Source organism: Hyla sarda, chromosome 9, assembly GCF_029499605.1.
Source record: "Hyla sarda isolate aHylSar1 chromosome 9, aHylSar1.hap1, whole genome shotgun sequence".
Classification (NCBI taxonomy): Eukaryota; Metazoa; Chordata; class Amphibia; order Anura; family Hylidae; genus Hyla; species Hyla sarda.
Window position 1 is genome coordinate 3,630,692 of NC_079197.1, and position 13,630 is coordinate 3,644,321.

At 50.2% G+C, this 13,630-nt stretch overlaps 1 protein-coding gene across 4 annotated transcripts in view; it reads right to left on the reverse strand.

Annotated features, from left to right (window-relative positions):
- Positions 1-13,630, reverse strand: part of FIBCD1 (fibrinogen C domain containing 1) — a 101,667-nt gene that overhangs the window by 17,786 nt on the left and 70,251 nt on the right. For 2 of the 4 annotated variants that reach the window (XM_056540294.1, XM_056540295.1), the window contains exon 3: positions 984-1,451. In XM_056540294.1, coding sequence (XP_056396269.1) covers positions 984-1,451 — 468 coding nt within the window. Of the gene's footprint in view, positions 1-983; positions 1,452-3,779; positions 4,260-13,630 lie in introns of those variants that run through there. The other 2 variants (XM_056540296.1, XM_056540297.1) reach the window with 2 other exon arrangements.

Below are 13,630 nucleotides of genomic sequence, written 5' to 3' on the forward strand. Positions count from 1 at the left end.
TACATTTGAGGTACCAACCACGTGACTACATTTGAGGAACCAACCACGTGACTACCCATGAGGAACCAACCATGTGACTACTCCCTGAGGAACCAACCATGTGACTACTCCCTGAGGAACCAACCATGTGACTACTCCCTGAGGAACCAACCATGTGACTACTCCCTGAGGAACCATGTGACCAGGGAACCATGTGACTACTTCTGAAGAATCACACAAATTGTGCTTGGCCACAACAACCTGGGTAAGGGTCACCAGTCACGTCTGAGAAGAAGCCTGGATCTTCTAAAGCCTAGGTCTCCAAACTTTGGACTGCCAGATGTTGCAAAACTACAACTCCCAGCATGCCCGGACAGCCGTTGGCTGTCCGGGCATGCTGAGAGTTGTAGTTTTGCAACATCGGGAGGCACACAAGTTAAAGACCACTGTTCTATTATAACCTGCAGCGGCACAGCAAGAAACACTTGGAATTAGTTCTGAAGATTGTACCAAGTGCTTCTGCCAGATCCCTGGTTGGCATGGGGCTGTCTGTGCGCGCGGGGAGCCAGCAGAGCCATGTGTTCTGTATGAAGCGGCGCCAGGGAGCTCAGCAAGTATCCTGCTGCTTCTCATCTTTTGGAGAACATTATTGTCACTTAGAGGGACTCTAACAAATGGGACACAATTTTGGCTTGAATTAAATCGCTATTTTTCAGGAGTTTTATAACAACTGAAAACATCAGCGATAAAGTTCGATTGTGGGGGGGGGGGGAAGGTATTTTTGTGCGCACATTGCACTTCCTGTCCTGTTATCCTATTAACTGAAAGGGAAAGTTGTCAGCCCACTATCATCAGGGCTCCACCTACCTTAGAGGAAACCACACCCCATTTTTGTTACAGTATGAAAGTTGTGTGACAGGATGTATCTGAATAACACATGTTTACCATTCAGGACTGTAGGAATGTGGAGATGTGGGCGGCCATATTTGTGATTGGGGTGTTACCTGTATGAGTCTCCCCTGCTCACTCTGCAGGGCCCCAAGTTCAGACACCAGGCCGTTCTGTCCCTTCCGCAGGTCCTCCCAACATGATCGCTGCCGGGACACCTGCGATACCATCTGTGACACCTGGTCAGCCAGTCCCGCCAGCAGTGCCCGTTCCTTGCCCACTGCGCCCTTCATCTCCGAGTCATGGTTGGCTAGTGCGGCCATCACTGAGGACTGTAAGCCGTCCAGGCGCGGCAACGGGTCGGGGCAATTGGGGTCGATGAATATATTGATGTGGGAGCTATCCGCCCTCTCGATGGTGACCAGCGCGTTGGGGTCCTCCATGTTGGTGGTGATGACTGGAGGGGGTTCGGTGGAGGGGGCGTGGTAATGGTTCATGAACAGGACGGCCCCGGTGACTGTGACAGCCAGCAGAACGGCTACGGACAGCAACACGGTGCACAGGATGTAACCACAACTGGTCCTCTGCAAGAGAGAAAACAACCGCTTAGTGATGAGGTCAAAACTCCAGTCACAGCCAGAGCTGCATTCACAATTCTGCCTTCTAATACAATGTGCTGACAGACACTCCCATAATGCACTGTGTTCTGGTAAAACACTACATCTCCCACAATACATCACAGCAGACAGGGAACCAGCAAGGGCTATGATGTCATGTGCAATAGCAGAAAACTGGAGCCCAAGGAGACCTCTGCCTCCAGGAACCAGGGGTGAAGAACCCAGGGGCTAAACCTGCACTGAAATAAGTATTTGCCCCAATTGTGAGGGTTGGGCAATAATAACCAATCAGTAATTTTACTAGCTCGCTACATTGTTTTCAGGATACTGATGATGTCACTGTATGTCTCGGGAAGCTCCTCCCAGTTCATAGTGTGCTCTCCCACCCATGGATACTCAGAGAGCTAGGATATGATCATAGACTGCGGCAGTATACGGCAACAATGGAGGGGGCTATCACAAACGTTATCTCATGCAACCCCAGTCATGTGACCCCAGAGTTGGATATTGTCGGAAAGGCACCACTAAAGGGTAACCTATGGTGCTCAGCCAGCAGGGGACGCTCTCCTCATTTCTTAGTATTCTGTTTGTGTATAATACAACCGCAGGCGCCGGGATTCTGCTCAGATTTTTATGAGTTTTTCTCGGTATCAGAATTGAGCGGATTCTGCTGAGCGGTACAATAATGCGATCTGCGGGGACTCGACGCCAAGGAATGATCTGCCCCGAAGTTACGACAACTTATAAACCATTAAGTATGTGCCCCCAGGGAGGCCGCATTAGACGAGATCCCAGGACGTATTAATAAGTATTGCTGCGTTTTATTCCGAGCTGTCACTTAGGATTTCTCTATTTATCTCGTCTTCTGGCTCTCTATGGGGAGAGATGCGGGTCTGTGGCGCCACTACTGGCGAGATTTCAGCGATACCTTATCCTATAATGACATCACACGTCTTTTCTGTATGATGTCGGAGGACGGGATGGTTAAGGAGTTGCTGGGTTACAGTTATGGGCGGTCGGTGTCAATCTTTTGGGCATTAAGTATTAGTTTTCCTCCACAGCCTGAGGATTCGTATATGTCTGACCTCTGCGCCACAAAGTAGTCTGTATTAAATCTGCAATCGTTTCACCCTCCCCCTTAAAGTAGTCAATTTTCCGAGCTGTACCCAACATTTAGAAAATGTTGTCATGTCGTATGTACCTTAGATTTAGAGAATAAGGAACGTCACTTGCGCCATTCTTTCCTAATGTAATGCAGGTGGGTAACTGAGCTGGTACGATAAGGAGCATATGCCCTGTTTTATCGCGGGTGACACCTCCACGTCCCGTGTGTGTTGTGATGCCTGTTGCTAGGCAACGTGCCAAGGTGAAAGTGCGGCCTAGTTAGAGTAGCGCTTGGTGAAATGATCTGCTTACAAGAAGTCTTCACGATGCCCTTTATACTCCCAGAAAACTGTGAACTTGCAAGTTGGTCAGAGCTGGGCCCTGATGTCGCACTCCATCAGTAGTGATCCCTGTTGCTAGGCAACTGCCTTAAAGTGAAAGTGCGGCCTAGTTAGCATTAGAATGGAGACATCTCTATAGACTCCACCAAACTCCCCGACAATCCTGAAACTTTGAGGTAGTCACCTTCCCTCCCTCTGGAACTCATATGGCTTACCCCACCACTAGTGAAGCCTGCTGGTAGACAATGGCACAAAGCGAAAGTGCCGCCTATCTAGACTAGCGCTTCGCGAAATGATTCGCTATTACTTCTGCTGAAGTCATCACAGAACCCACCATACTCCGACCCCTGTAAACATTTATCGCAGCTCTGCCCTGTGACACTCTTATGGCGCACTTTATCAGTAGTGATCCCTGTTGCTAGGCAACTGCCTAAAGTAAAAGCGCGGCCTAGTTAGCATCAAGACCAATGAAGACCTCTTCATGGACTCCCCAATTTGACAGTCAGGGCTCCGCCCCCTGGAACTCACATGGCTTGCCCCGCCGTTAGTGATACCTGTTGCTAAGTAATAGTGCATAGTGAAAGTGTCACCTAGTTAGAACGGCGCTAAAGGAAATGATTCCCTATTATGTTTGAGGAAGTCTTTTACGGAACCCGCAATACTCCCTGACATTTATCGCAGCTCTGCCCTGTGACACTCTTATGGCGCACTCTATCAGTAGTGATCCCTGTTGCTAGGCAACTACGTAAAGTGAAAATGCGGCCTAGTTGGCGTTAGAATGGAGACATCTTCATAGACTCCATTATCTATGAAACTTAGAGGTAGTCACAGTCCCTCCCCCAGGACTCACATGGTTTACCCCACCACTGTGAAATGATTCGCTATTACATCTGCCGAAGTCTTCACAGACCCCGCTGCCAGACACCCTGACCACTGTGAACCTGCGTCACTCTGTGAAACTCTCATGGCGCACTCCATCAGAGGTGATGCCTGTTGCTAGGCAACTGCCTAAAGTGAAAGTGAAAGTAGCATCAAGACCAATAAAGACATCTTCATGGACTCCCCAAGCTGACAGTCAGGGCTCCGCCCCCTGGAACTCACATGGCTTCCCCCGCTATTACTGATACCTGTTGCTAAGCAATGGCGCAAAGTGAAAGTGCCACCTAGTTAGAACGGCGCTAAAGGAAATTTTCCCTATTACGTCTGAGGAAGTCTTCATGGAATCCGCCATACTCCCTGACAACTGTGAAAGCGACAGGTAGAGTCAGCTGGCAAGGCTCTGCTATACGGTAACCGCGTACTATTCTGAGGACGAGCGGATCCTTTTAGAGGCATCTGGGACTTGGCGGCTGGGGGGGGGGGGGGGGGGTCTTGTTTCGGAGGAGTTTTCCCGGCAGGGGTCTCGTGGAGAAGTTTGAGCTGTCAGACAGAAGGGCGGGGGGCTGTTTTCCTGAAAACATAAAGAAACGTATGGTGTACGGGGGGCGTGCGACTCCGTATGTCTCCATGTGACATGTTTCATTAGTCGCGGAGTTGTCAGCGCCCGCTGCTGAGCTGTCATGTCTGCCGTCTCGTCCTCCGTTATCGTTACCTTTCCTCCACATAAAAAAAAATAAAAAATGAACGATTTTTCAAAATGATGTGAACAACTCTATTTACACGCAGGAATAGAAAATAAGTTGCCTGCGCTCGTCTACATATCGCGGGGTCATGTGATCACGGCCATCAGGGGTGTGAATAGTTCTGCACCCAGGACATCTATGAGATTTATCGCTGTGATCTTCAAACTGGGGACCTCCAGCTGTTGCAAGACTACAACTCCCAGCATGCCCGGACAACCAACGGCTGTCCGGGTATGATTGGAGTTGTAGTTTTGCAACAGCTGGAGGTCCACAGCTGTGAGACCATTGTTTTATAGTATTCTCCTAACTGTAGCTCTATAGCTGTTGCTAAACTACAACTCCCAGCATGCCCTGATAGACCCCCATACAAATTAGAGTTGTGCCCTCCAGATGTCACAAAACTCCCATCCCAACTTAAACTAATAGGAAGGATGAGTTGTGGACGGAGATACCCTTTAAAGGAGCTATCATCATCTGTACACTGGGACCCCCGCCTCCCTATCACCAGAATAGGAGACCCCACCATGTGGTTAATTCCCCCTCATCTGTCGTCTACCCGTGTATCCCGCAGCGATCTCCTCATTGGGGGCCCCTGATGGCTCCATGGTCTGCTCCCAGTGTTTCCCACAGCGATGTCCCCATTGGGGGCCCCCGATGGCTCCGTCTGTTCCCTGTGTATCCTGCAGCGATGTCCTCATTGGGGGCCCCTGATGGCTCCATGGTCTGCTTCCAGTGTTTCCCACAGCGATGTCCCCATTGGGGGCCCCCGATGGCTTTGTTTGCTCTCAGTGTATCCCGCAGCGATCTCCTCATTGGGGGCCCCTGATGGCTCCATGGTCTGCTTCCAGTGTTTCCCACAGCGATGTCCCCATTGGGGGCCCCCGATGGCTTTGTTTGCTCTCAGTGTATCCCGCAGCGATCTCCTCATTGGGGGCCCCCCGATGGCTCAGTTTGCTCCCCGTGTATCCTGCAGCGATCTCATTGGGGGCCCACAATGGGTCCGTCTGCTTCCTGTGTATCCCACAGTGATCTTCTCATTGGGGGGCGCTCGATGACTCCGTCCTCTCCCCGTGTATCCCGCAACGATCTCATTGGGGGGCCCCCGATGGCTCCGTCCACTCCCCATTTAACCCGCAGCAATCCACTCATTGGGGGGCTCCCGATGGCTCCATCTGCTTCCCATGTATCCCGCAGTGATCTCCTCATTGGGGGGTCCCTAAAGGCTCTGTCTGCTCCCCGTGTATCCCACAGCGATCTCCTCATTGGGGGGCCCCTGATGGCTCCATTGTCTGCTCCCAGTGTTTCCCACAGCGATGTCCCCATTGGGGGCCCCCGATGGCTCCGTCTGCTCCCCGTGTATCCCACAGCGATCTCCTCATTGGGGGCCCCCAATGACTCCGTTGTCTGCTCCCCATGTATCCTGCAGCGATCTCCTCATTGGGGGCCCCTGATGGCTCCGTCTGCTCCCCGTGTATTCCGCAGCGATCTCCTCATTGGGGGATCCCTAAAGGCTCCATCTTCTCCCCGTGTATCCCACAGCGATCTCCTCATTGGGGGGCCCCTGATGGCTCCATTGTCTGCTCCCAGTGTTTCCCACAGCGATGTCCCCATTGGGTGCCCCCGATGGCTCAGTCTGCTCCCCGTGTATCCCACAGTGATCTCCTCATTGGGGGCCCCCGATGGCTCAGTCTGCTCCCCGTGTATCCCACAGCGATCTCCTCATTGGGGGCCCCCGATGGCTCCGTCCACTCCCCATTTAACCCGCAGCAATCCACTCATTGGGGGGCTCCCGATGGCTCCATCTGCTTCCCATGTATCCCGCAGTGATCTCCTCATTGGGGGGTCCCTAAAGGCTCTGTCTGCTCCCCGTGTATCCCACAGCGATCTCCTCATTGGGGGGCCCCTGATGGCTCCATTGTCTGCTCCCAGTGTTTCCCACAGCGATGTCCCCATTGGGGGCCCCCGATGGCTCCGTCTGCTCCCCGTGTATCCCACAGCGATCTCCTCATTGGGGGCCCCCAATGACTCCGTTGTCTGCTCCCCATGTATCCTGCAGCGATCTCCTCATTGGGGGCCCCTGATGGCTCCGTCTGCTCCCCGTGTATTCCGCAGCGATCTCCTCATTGGGGGATCCCTAAAGGCTCCATCTTCTCCCCGTGTATCCCACAGCGATCTCCTCATTGGGGGGCCCCTGATGGCTCCATTGTCTGCTCCCAGTGTTTCCCACAGCGATGTCCCCATTGGGTGCCCCCGATGGCTCAGTCTGCTCCCCGTGTATCCCACAGTGATCTCCTCATTGGGGGCCCCCGATGGCTCAGTCTGCTCCCCGTGTATCCCACAGCGATCTCCTCATTGGGGGCCCCCGATGGCTCCGTTATCTGCTCCCCGTATATCCCGCAGCTATCTCCTCATTGGGGGGCCCCAATGACACAGCTGTCTGCTCCCCGTGTATCCCGCAGCGATCTCCTCATTGGGGGGCCCCAATGGCTCCGTTGTTTGCTCCCCGTGTATCCCGCAGCAATCTCCTCATTGGGGGCCCCCGATGGCTCCGTCTGCTTCCCGTGTATCCTGCAGCGATCTCCTCATTGGGGGCCCCTGATGGCTCCGTCTGCTCCCCATGTATCCCGCAGCGATCTCCTCATTGGGGGGCCCCTGATGGCTCCGTCTGCTCCCCATGTATCCCACAGCAATCTCCTCTTTGGGGGGCCCCTGATGGCTCAGTCTGCTCCCCGTGTATGCCGCAGCAATCTCCTTGTTGGGGGCCCCTGATGGCTCAGTCTGCTCCCCGTGTATCCCACAGCGATCTCCTCTTTGGGGGGCCCCTGATGGCTCAGTCTGCTCCCCGTGTATCCTGCAGCAATCTCCTTGTTGGGGGCCCCTGATGGCTCAGTCTGCTCCCCGTGTATCCTGCAGTGATCTCCACATAGGGGGGCCCCTGATGACTGCGTCTGCTCCCTGTGTATCCTGCAGCGATCTCCTCATTGGGGACCCCCGATGTCTCCACCTGCTCCCCGTGTATCCCACAGCGATCTCCTCATTGGGGGCCCCTGATGGCTCCGTCTGCTCCCCGTTTATCCCACAGCGATCTTCTCATTTGAGGCCCCCGATGTCTCCGCCTGCTCTCAGTGTATCCCGCAGCGATCTCCTCGTTGGGGGCCCCCGATGGCTCCGTCCGCTCTCCGTGTCTCCTGCGGCGATCTCCTCGTTGGGGGGACCCCGATGGCTCCGTCTGCTCCCCATGTATCCCACAGCGATCTCCTCATTGGGGGGCCCCCGATGTCTCCGCCTGCTCTCAGTGTATCCCGCAGCGATCTCCTCGTTGGGGGCCCCCGATGGCTCCGTCCGCTCTCCGTGTCTCCTGCGGCGATCTCCTCGTTGGGGGACCCCGATGGCTCCGTCTGCTCCCCATGTATCCCACAGCGATCTCCTAATTGGGGGCCCCCGATGTCTCCGTCTGCTCCCCGTGTATCCCACAGCGATCTCCTCATTGGGGGCCCCTGATGGCTCCGTCTGCTCCCCGTCTATCCCGCAGCGATCACCTCATTGGGGGCCCCCGATGGCTCCGTGGTCTGCTCCCCGTGTATCCCGCAGCGATCTCCTCGTTGGGGGCCCCCGATGGCTCCGTGGTCTGCTCCCCGTGTATCCCGCAGCGATCTCCTCGTTGGGGGCCCCCGATGGCTCAGTCCGCTCCCTGTGGCTTTGATATTTGCTCACTGCGGCGGTGTAATTACTATAATAAGGAAATGGGATTTGGCGCGGTCGAGGTGTTTGTTTTTCTCCGTTCCCCAGTAATCCACCCGGCACCTGCAGAAGCGTCCGGTGTTATGTGCATCAAGACATCAGCAGTAGTGTTGAGCGCAAATATTCGAAATGCTAATTTTTACAGCGAATATCGGCACTTCACGATTTTGCGAATATATAGAATATAGTGATATATATTTGTAATGACAAATATTCGTGTTTTTTTTATGAGAATATTTATGCAAATATCGGCACTTCCAGACTGGACACTGATCCCTCCTTTCTTTTAGGTGAAAGATATAATTGCGCATGCGCACTATGAGAATTTCATTTTTTTTTTTCATGTGAAAAAAAATTCATAGAGAGTGAACATAGCGAATGTGCGAATTTCCTGAACATAGGACGAATATTTGTCCATATATTCGCGAAATATCGCTAATTTGAATATGGCCCCTGCTGCTCATCACTAATCAGCAGGTGCCGCCTCCAAAGACCTGTGATGTGACCCCTGAAGTCCGAGCCCCATACCCCTGTGATGTGACCCCTGAAGCCTGGACCCTCATAGTCCTGTGATGTGACCCCTGAGGCCTGGACCCCATAGCCCTGTGATGTGACCCCTGAGGCCTGGACCCCATAGTCCTGTGATGTGACCCCTCAGGCCTGGACCCCACTGTCCTGTGATGTGACCCCTGAAGCCTGGACCCCATAGTCCTGTGATGTGACCCCTGAGGCCTGGACCCCATAGTCCTGTGATGTGACCCCTGAGGCCTGGACCCCATAGTCCTGTGATGTGACCCCTGAGGCCTGGACCCCATAGTCCTGTGATGTGACCACTGAAGCCCAGACCCCATAGTCCTGTGATGTGACCCCTGAGGCCTGGACCCCACTGTCCTGTGATGTGACCCCTGAAGCCTGGACCCCATAGTCCTGTGATGTGACCCCTGAGGCCTGGACCCCATAGTCCTGTGATGTGACCCCTGAGGCCTGGACCCCATAGTCCTGTGATGTGACCCCTGAGGCCTGGACCCCATAGTCCTGTGATGTGACCCCTGAGGCCTGGACCCCATAGTCCTATGATGTGACCCCTGAGTCCTGGACCCCATAGTCCTGTGATGTGACCACTGAGTCCTGGACCCCATAGTCCTGTGATGTGACCACTGAAGCCCAGACCCCATAGTCCTGTGATGTGACCCCTGAGGCCTGGACCCCATAGTCCTGTGATGTGACCACTGAAGCCCAGACCCCATAGTCCTGTGATGTGACCACTGAAGCCCAGACCCCATAGTCCTGTGATGTGACCCCTGAGGCCTGGACCCCATTGTCCTGTGATGTGACCCCTGAGGCCTGGACCCCATTGTCCTGTGATGTGACCACTGAGTCCTGGATCCCATAGTCCTGTGATGTGACCCCTGAGTCCTGGACCCCATAGTCCTGTGATGTGACCACTGAGTTCTGGACCCCATAGTCCTGTGATGTGACCCCTGAAGCCCAGACCCCCATAGTCCTGTGATGTGACCACTGAAGCCCAGACCCCATAGTCCTGTGATGTGACCCCTGAGGCCTGGACCCCATTGTCCTGTGATGTGACCCCTGAAGCCCAGACCCCATAGTCCTGTGATGTGACCCCTGAGTCCTGGACCCCATAGTCCTGTGATGTGACCACTGAGTCCTGGACCCCATAGTCCTGTGATGTGACCCCTGAAGCCCAGACCCCCATAGTCCTGTGATGTGACCACTGAAGCCCAGACCCCATAGTCCTGTGATGTGACCCCTGAGGCCTGGACCCCATTGCCCTGTGATGTGACCCCTGATGCCCAGACCCCATAGTTCTGTGATGTGACCACTGAAGCCCAGACCCCATAGTCCTGTGATGTGACCCCTGAGGCCTGGACCCCATTGTCCTGTGATGTGACCCCTGAGGCCTGGACCCCATTGTCCTGTGATGTGACCCCCGATCCAAAAGGCAGAGGAAAGCTGGGGCTGCTGCTGGAGTGCACAGGACAATCATCACCATGGTAGATATATCCAGTTTATTGGATTTATTGATCTATCAGAAGACACATCACAACGTGTTTCAGCGCTCACTTGTGCCTTCCTCAGGTGCACAAATAAAACACAGACTTGCTTAGAATGAATCGGTGTCCATTCCAGTGTACACCACGTGCTGATGACTTCTCAGCAGACCTTTTATCTGTCGTCCTAAAACGCGTTGTCCTGTTACTTCTCATACATCAATAAATTGCGCGCATCCACCGTGGTGATCATTCTCTTGTGCACTCCAGCAGCGCCTACAAAGACCCAAGTTTTACTTCTCCTTTACTTAGACCAGTGTTTTCCAACCAGGGTGCCACCAGTGGTTGCAAAACTACAACTCCCAGCATGCCCGGACAGCCAATGGTGCACATATATATTCTGTGAAATCCCACTGTCCACTCAGGAAGAACACTGATTGACAATCAATTTTACATGGAACAGACAACAGGTATGTGCAGGGTATGTAGCTGTATTATGTGTGTGCAGTATGTAGCTGTATTATCTGTGTGTACGGTATGTAGCTGTATTATCTGTCTGTACAGTATGTAGCTGTATTATCTATGTGTACGGTATGTATCTGCATTATCTGTGTGTACGGTATGTAGCTGTATTATCTGTGTGTACGGTATGTAGCTGTATTATCTGTGCACAGTATGTAGCTGTATTATCTGTGTGCAGTATGTAGCTGTATTATCTGTATGTACAGTATGTAGCTGTATTATCTATGTGTACGGTATGTAGCTGTATTATGTGTGTACAGTATGTAGCTGTATTATCTATGTGTACAGTATGTAGCTGCATTATGTGTGTGCAGTATGTATCTGTATTATCTGTGTGTACGGTATGTAGCTGTATTATCTGTCTGTACAGTATGTAGCTGTATTATCTATGTGTGCAGTATGTATCTGTATTATCTGTGTGTATGGTATGTAGCTGTATTATGTGTGTACAGTATGTAGCTGTATTATGTGTGTGCAGTATGTATCTGTATTATGTGTGTGTATGGTATGTAGCTGTATTATGTGTGTACAGTATGTATCTGTATTATCTGTGTGCAGTATGTATCTGTATTATCTGTGTGTGCAGTATGTAGCTGTATTATCTGTGTGTGCACTATGTAGCTGTATTATCTGTGTGTACGTAGCTGTATTATCTGTGTACAGTATGTATCTGTATTATCTGTGTGTGCAGTATGTAGCTGTATTATCTGTGTGTGCAGTATGTAGCTGTATTATCTGTGTGTACAGTATGTAGCTGTATTATCTGTGTACGGTATGTAGCTGTATTATCTGTGTGCAGTATGTAGCTGTATTATCTGTGTGTACAGTATGTATCTGTATTATGTGTGTACAGTATGTATCTGTATTATCTGTGTACAGTATGTAGCTGTATTATCTGTGTGTACAGTATGTAGCTGTATTATCTGTGTGCAGTATGTAGCTGTATTATCTGTGTACAGTATGTAGCTGTATTATCTGTGTGCAGTATGTAGCTGTATTATCTGTGTGTACAGTATGTAGCTGTATTATCTGTGTACAGTATGTATCTGTATTATCTGTGTGTGCAGTATGTAGCTGTATTATCTGTGTGTACAGTATGTAGCTGTATTATCTGTGTGCAGTATGTAGCTGTATTATCTGTGTGTACAGTATGTAGCTGTATTATCTGTGTACAGTATGTAGCTGTATTATCTGTGTGTGCAGTATGTAGCTGTATTATCTGTGTGTGCAGTATGTAGCTGTATTATCTGTGTACAGTATGTAGCTGTATTATCTATGTGTGCAGTATGTAGCTGTATTATCTGTGTACAGTATGTATCTGTATTATCTGTGTGTGCAGTATGTAGCTGTATTATCTGTGTACAGTATGTTTCTGTATTATCTGTGTGTGCAGTATGTATCTGTATTATCTGTGTGTGCAGTATGTAGCTGTATTATCTATGTGTGCAGTATGTATCTGTATTATCTGTGTGTACAGTATGTAGCTGTATTATCTATGTGTGCAGTATGTAGCTGTATTATCTGTGTACAGTATGTATCTGTATTATCTGTGTGTGCAGTATGTATCTGTATTATCTGTGTGTACAGTATGTAGCTGTATTATCTGTGTACGGTATGTAGCTGTATTATCTGTGTACGGTATGTAGCTGTATTATCTGTGTGCAGTATGTAGCTGTATTATCTGTGTACAGAATGTAGCTGTATTATCTGTGTGCAGTATGTAGCTGTATTATCTGTGTATAGTATGTAGCTGTATTATCTGTGTACAGTATGTAGCTGTATTATCTGTGTGCAGTATGTAGCTGTATTATCTGTGTACAGTATGTAGCTGTATTATCTGTGTGTACGTTATGTATCGGTATTATCTGTATGTACAGTATGTAGCTGTATTATCTGTGTGTGCAGTATGTAGCTGTATTATCTGTGTACAGTATGTAGCTGTATTATCTGTGTGTACGGTATGTAGCTGTATTATCTGTGTGCACGGTATGTAGCTGTATTATCTGTGTACAGTATGTAGCTGTATTATCTGTGTGTACGGTATGTAGCTGTATTATCTGTGTGTGCAGTATGTAGCTGTATTATCTGTGTGCAGTATGTAGCTGTATTATCTGTGTGTACAGTATGTAGCTGTATTATCTGTGTGTACAGTATGTAGCTGTATTATCTGTGTGTACGGTATGTAGCTGTATTATCTATTTGTACAGTATGTAGCTGTATTATCTGTGTGTACGGTATGTAGCTGTATTATCTGTGTGTGCAGTATGTAGCTGTATTATCTGTGTGTGCAGTATGTAGCTGTATTATCTGTGTGCAGTATGTAGCTGTATTATCTATGTGTACAGTATGTAGCTGTATTATGTATGTGTACAGTATGTAGCTGTATTATCTGTGTGCAGTATGTAGCTGTATTATCTGTGTGTACGGTATGTAGCTGTATTATCTGTGTGCAGTATGTAGCTGTATTATCTGTGTGTACAGTATGTAGCTGTATTATCTGTGTGCAGTATGTAGCTGTATTATCTGTGTGTACAGTATGTAGCTGTATTATCTGTGTGTACAGTATGTAGCTGTATTATCTATTTGTACAGTATGTAGCTGTATTATCTGTGTGCAGTATGTAGCTGTATTATCTGTGTGTACAGTGTGTAGCTGTATTATCTGTGTGTACAGTATGTAGCTGTATTATCTGTGTACAGTATGTAGCTGTATTATCTGTGTGCAGTATGTAGCTGTATTATCTGTATGTACAGTGTGTAGCTGTATTATCTGTGTACGGTATGTAGCTGTATTATCTGTGTACA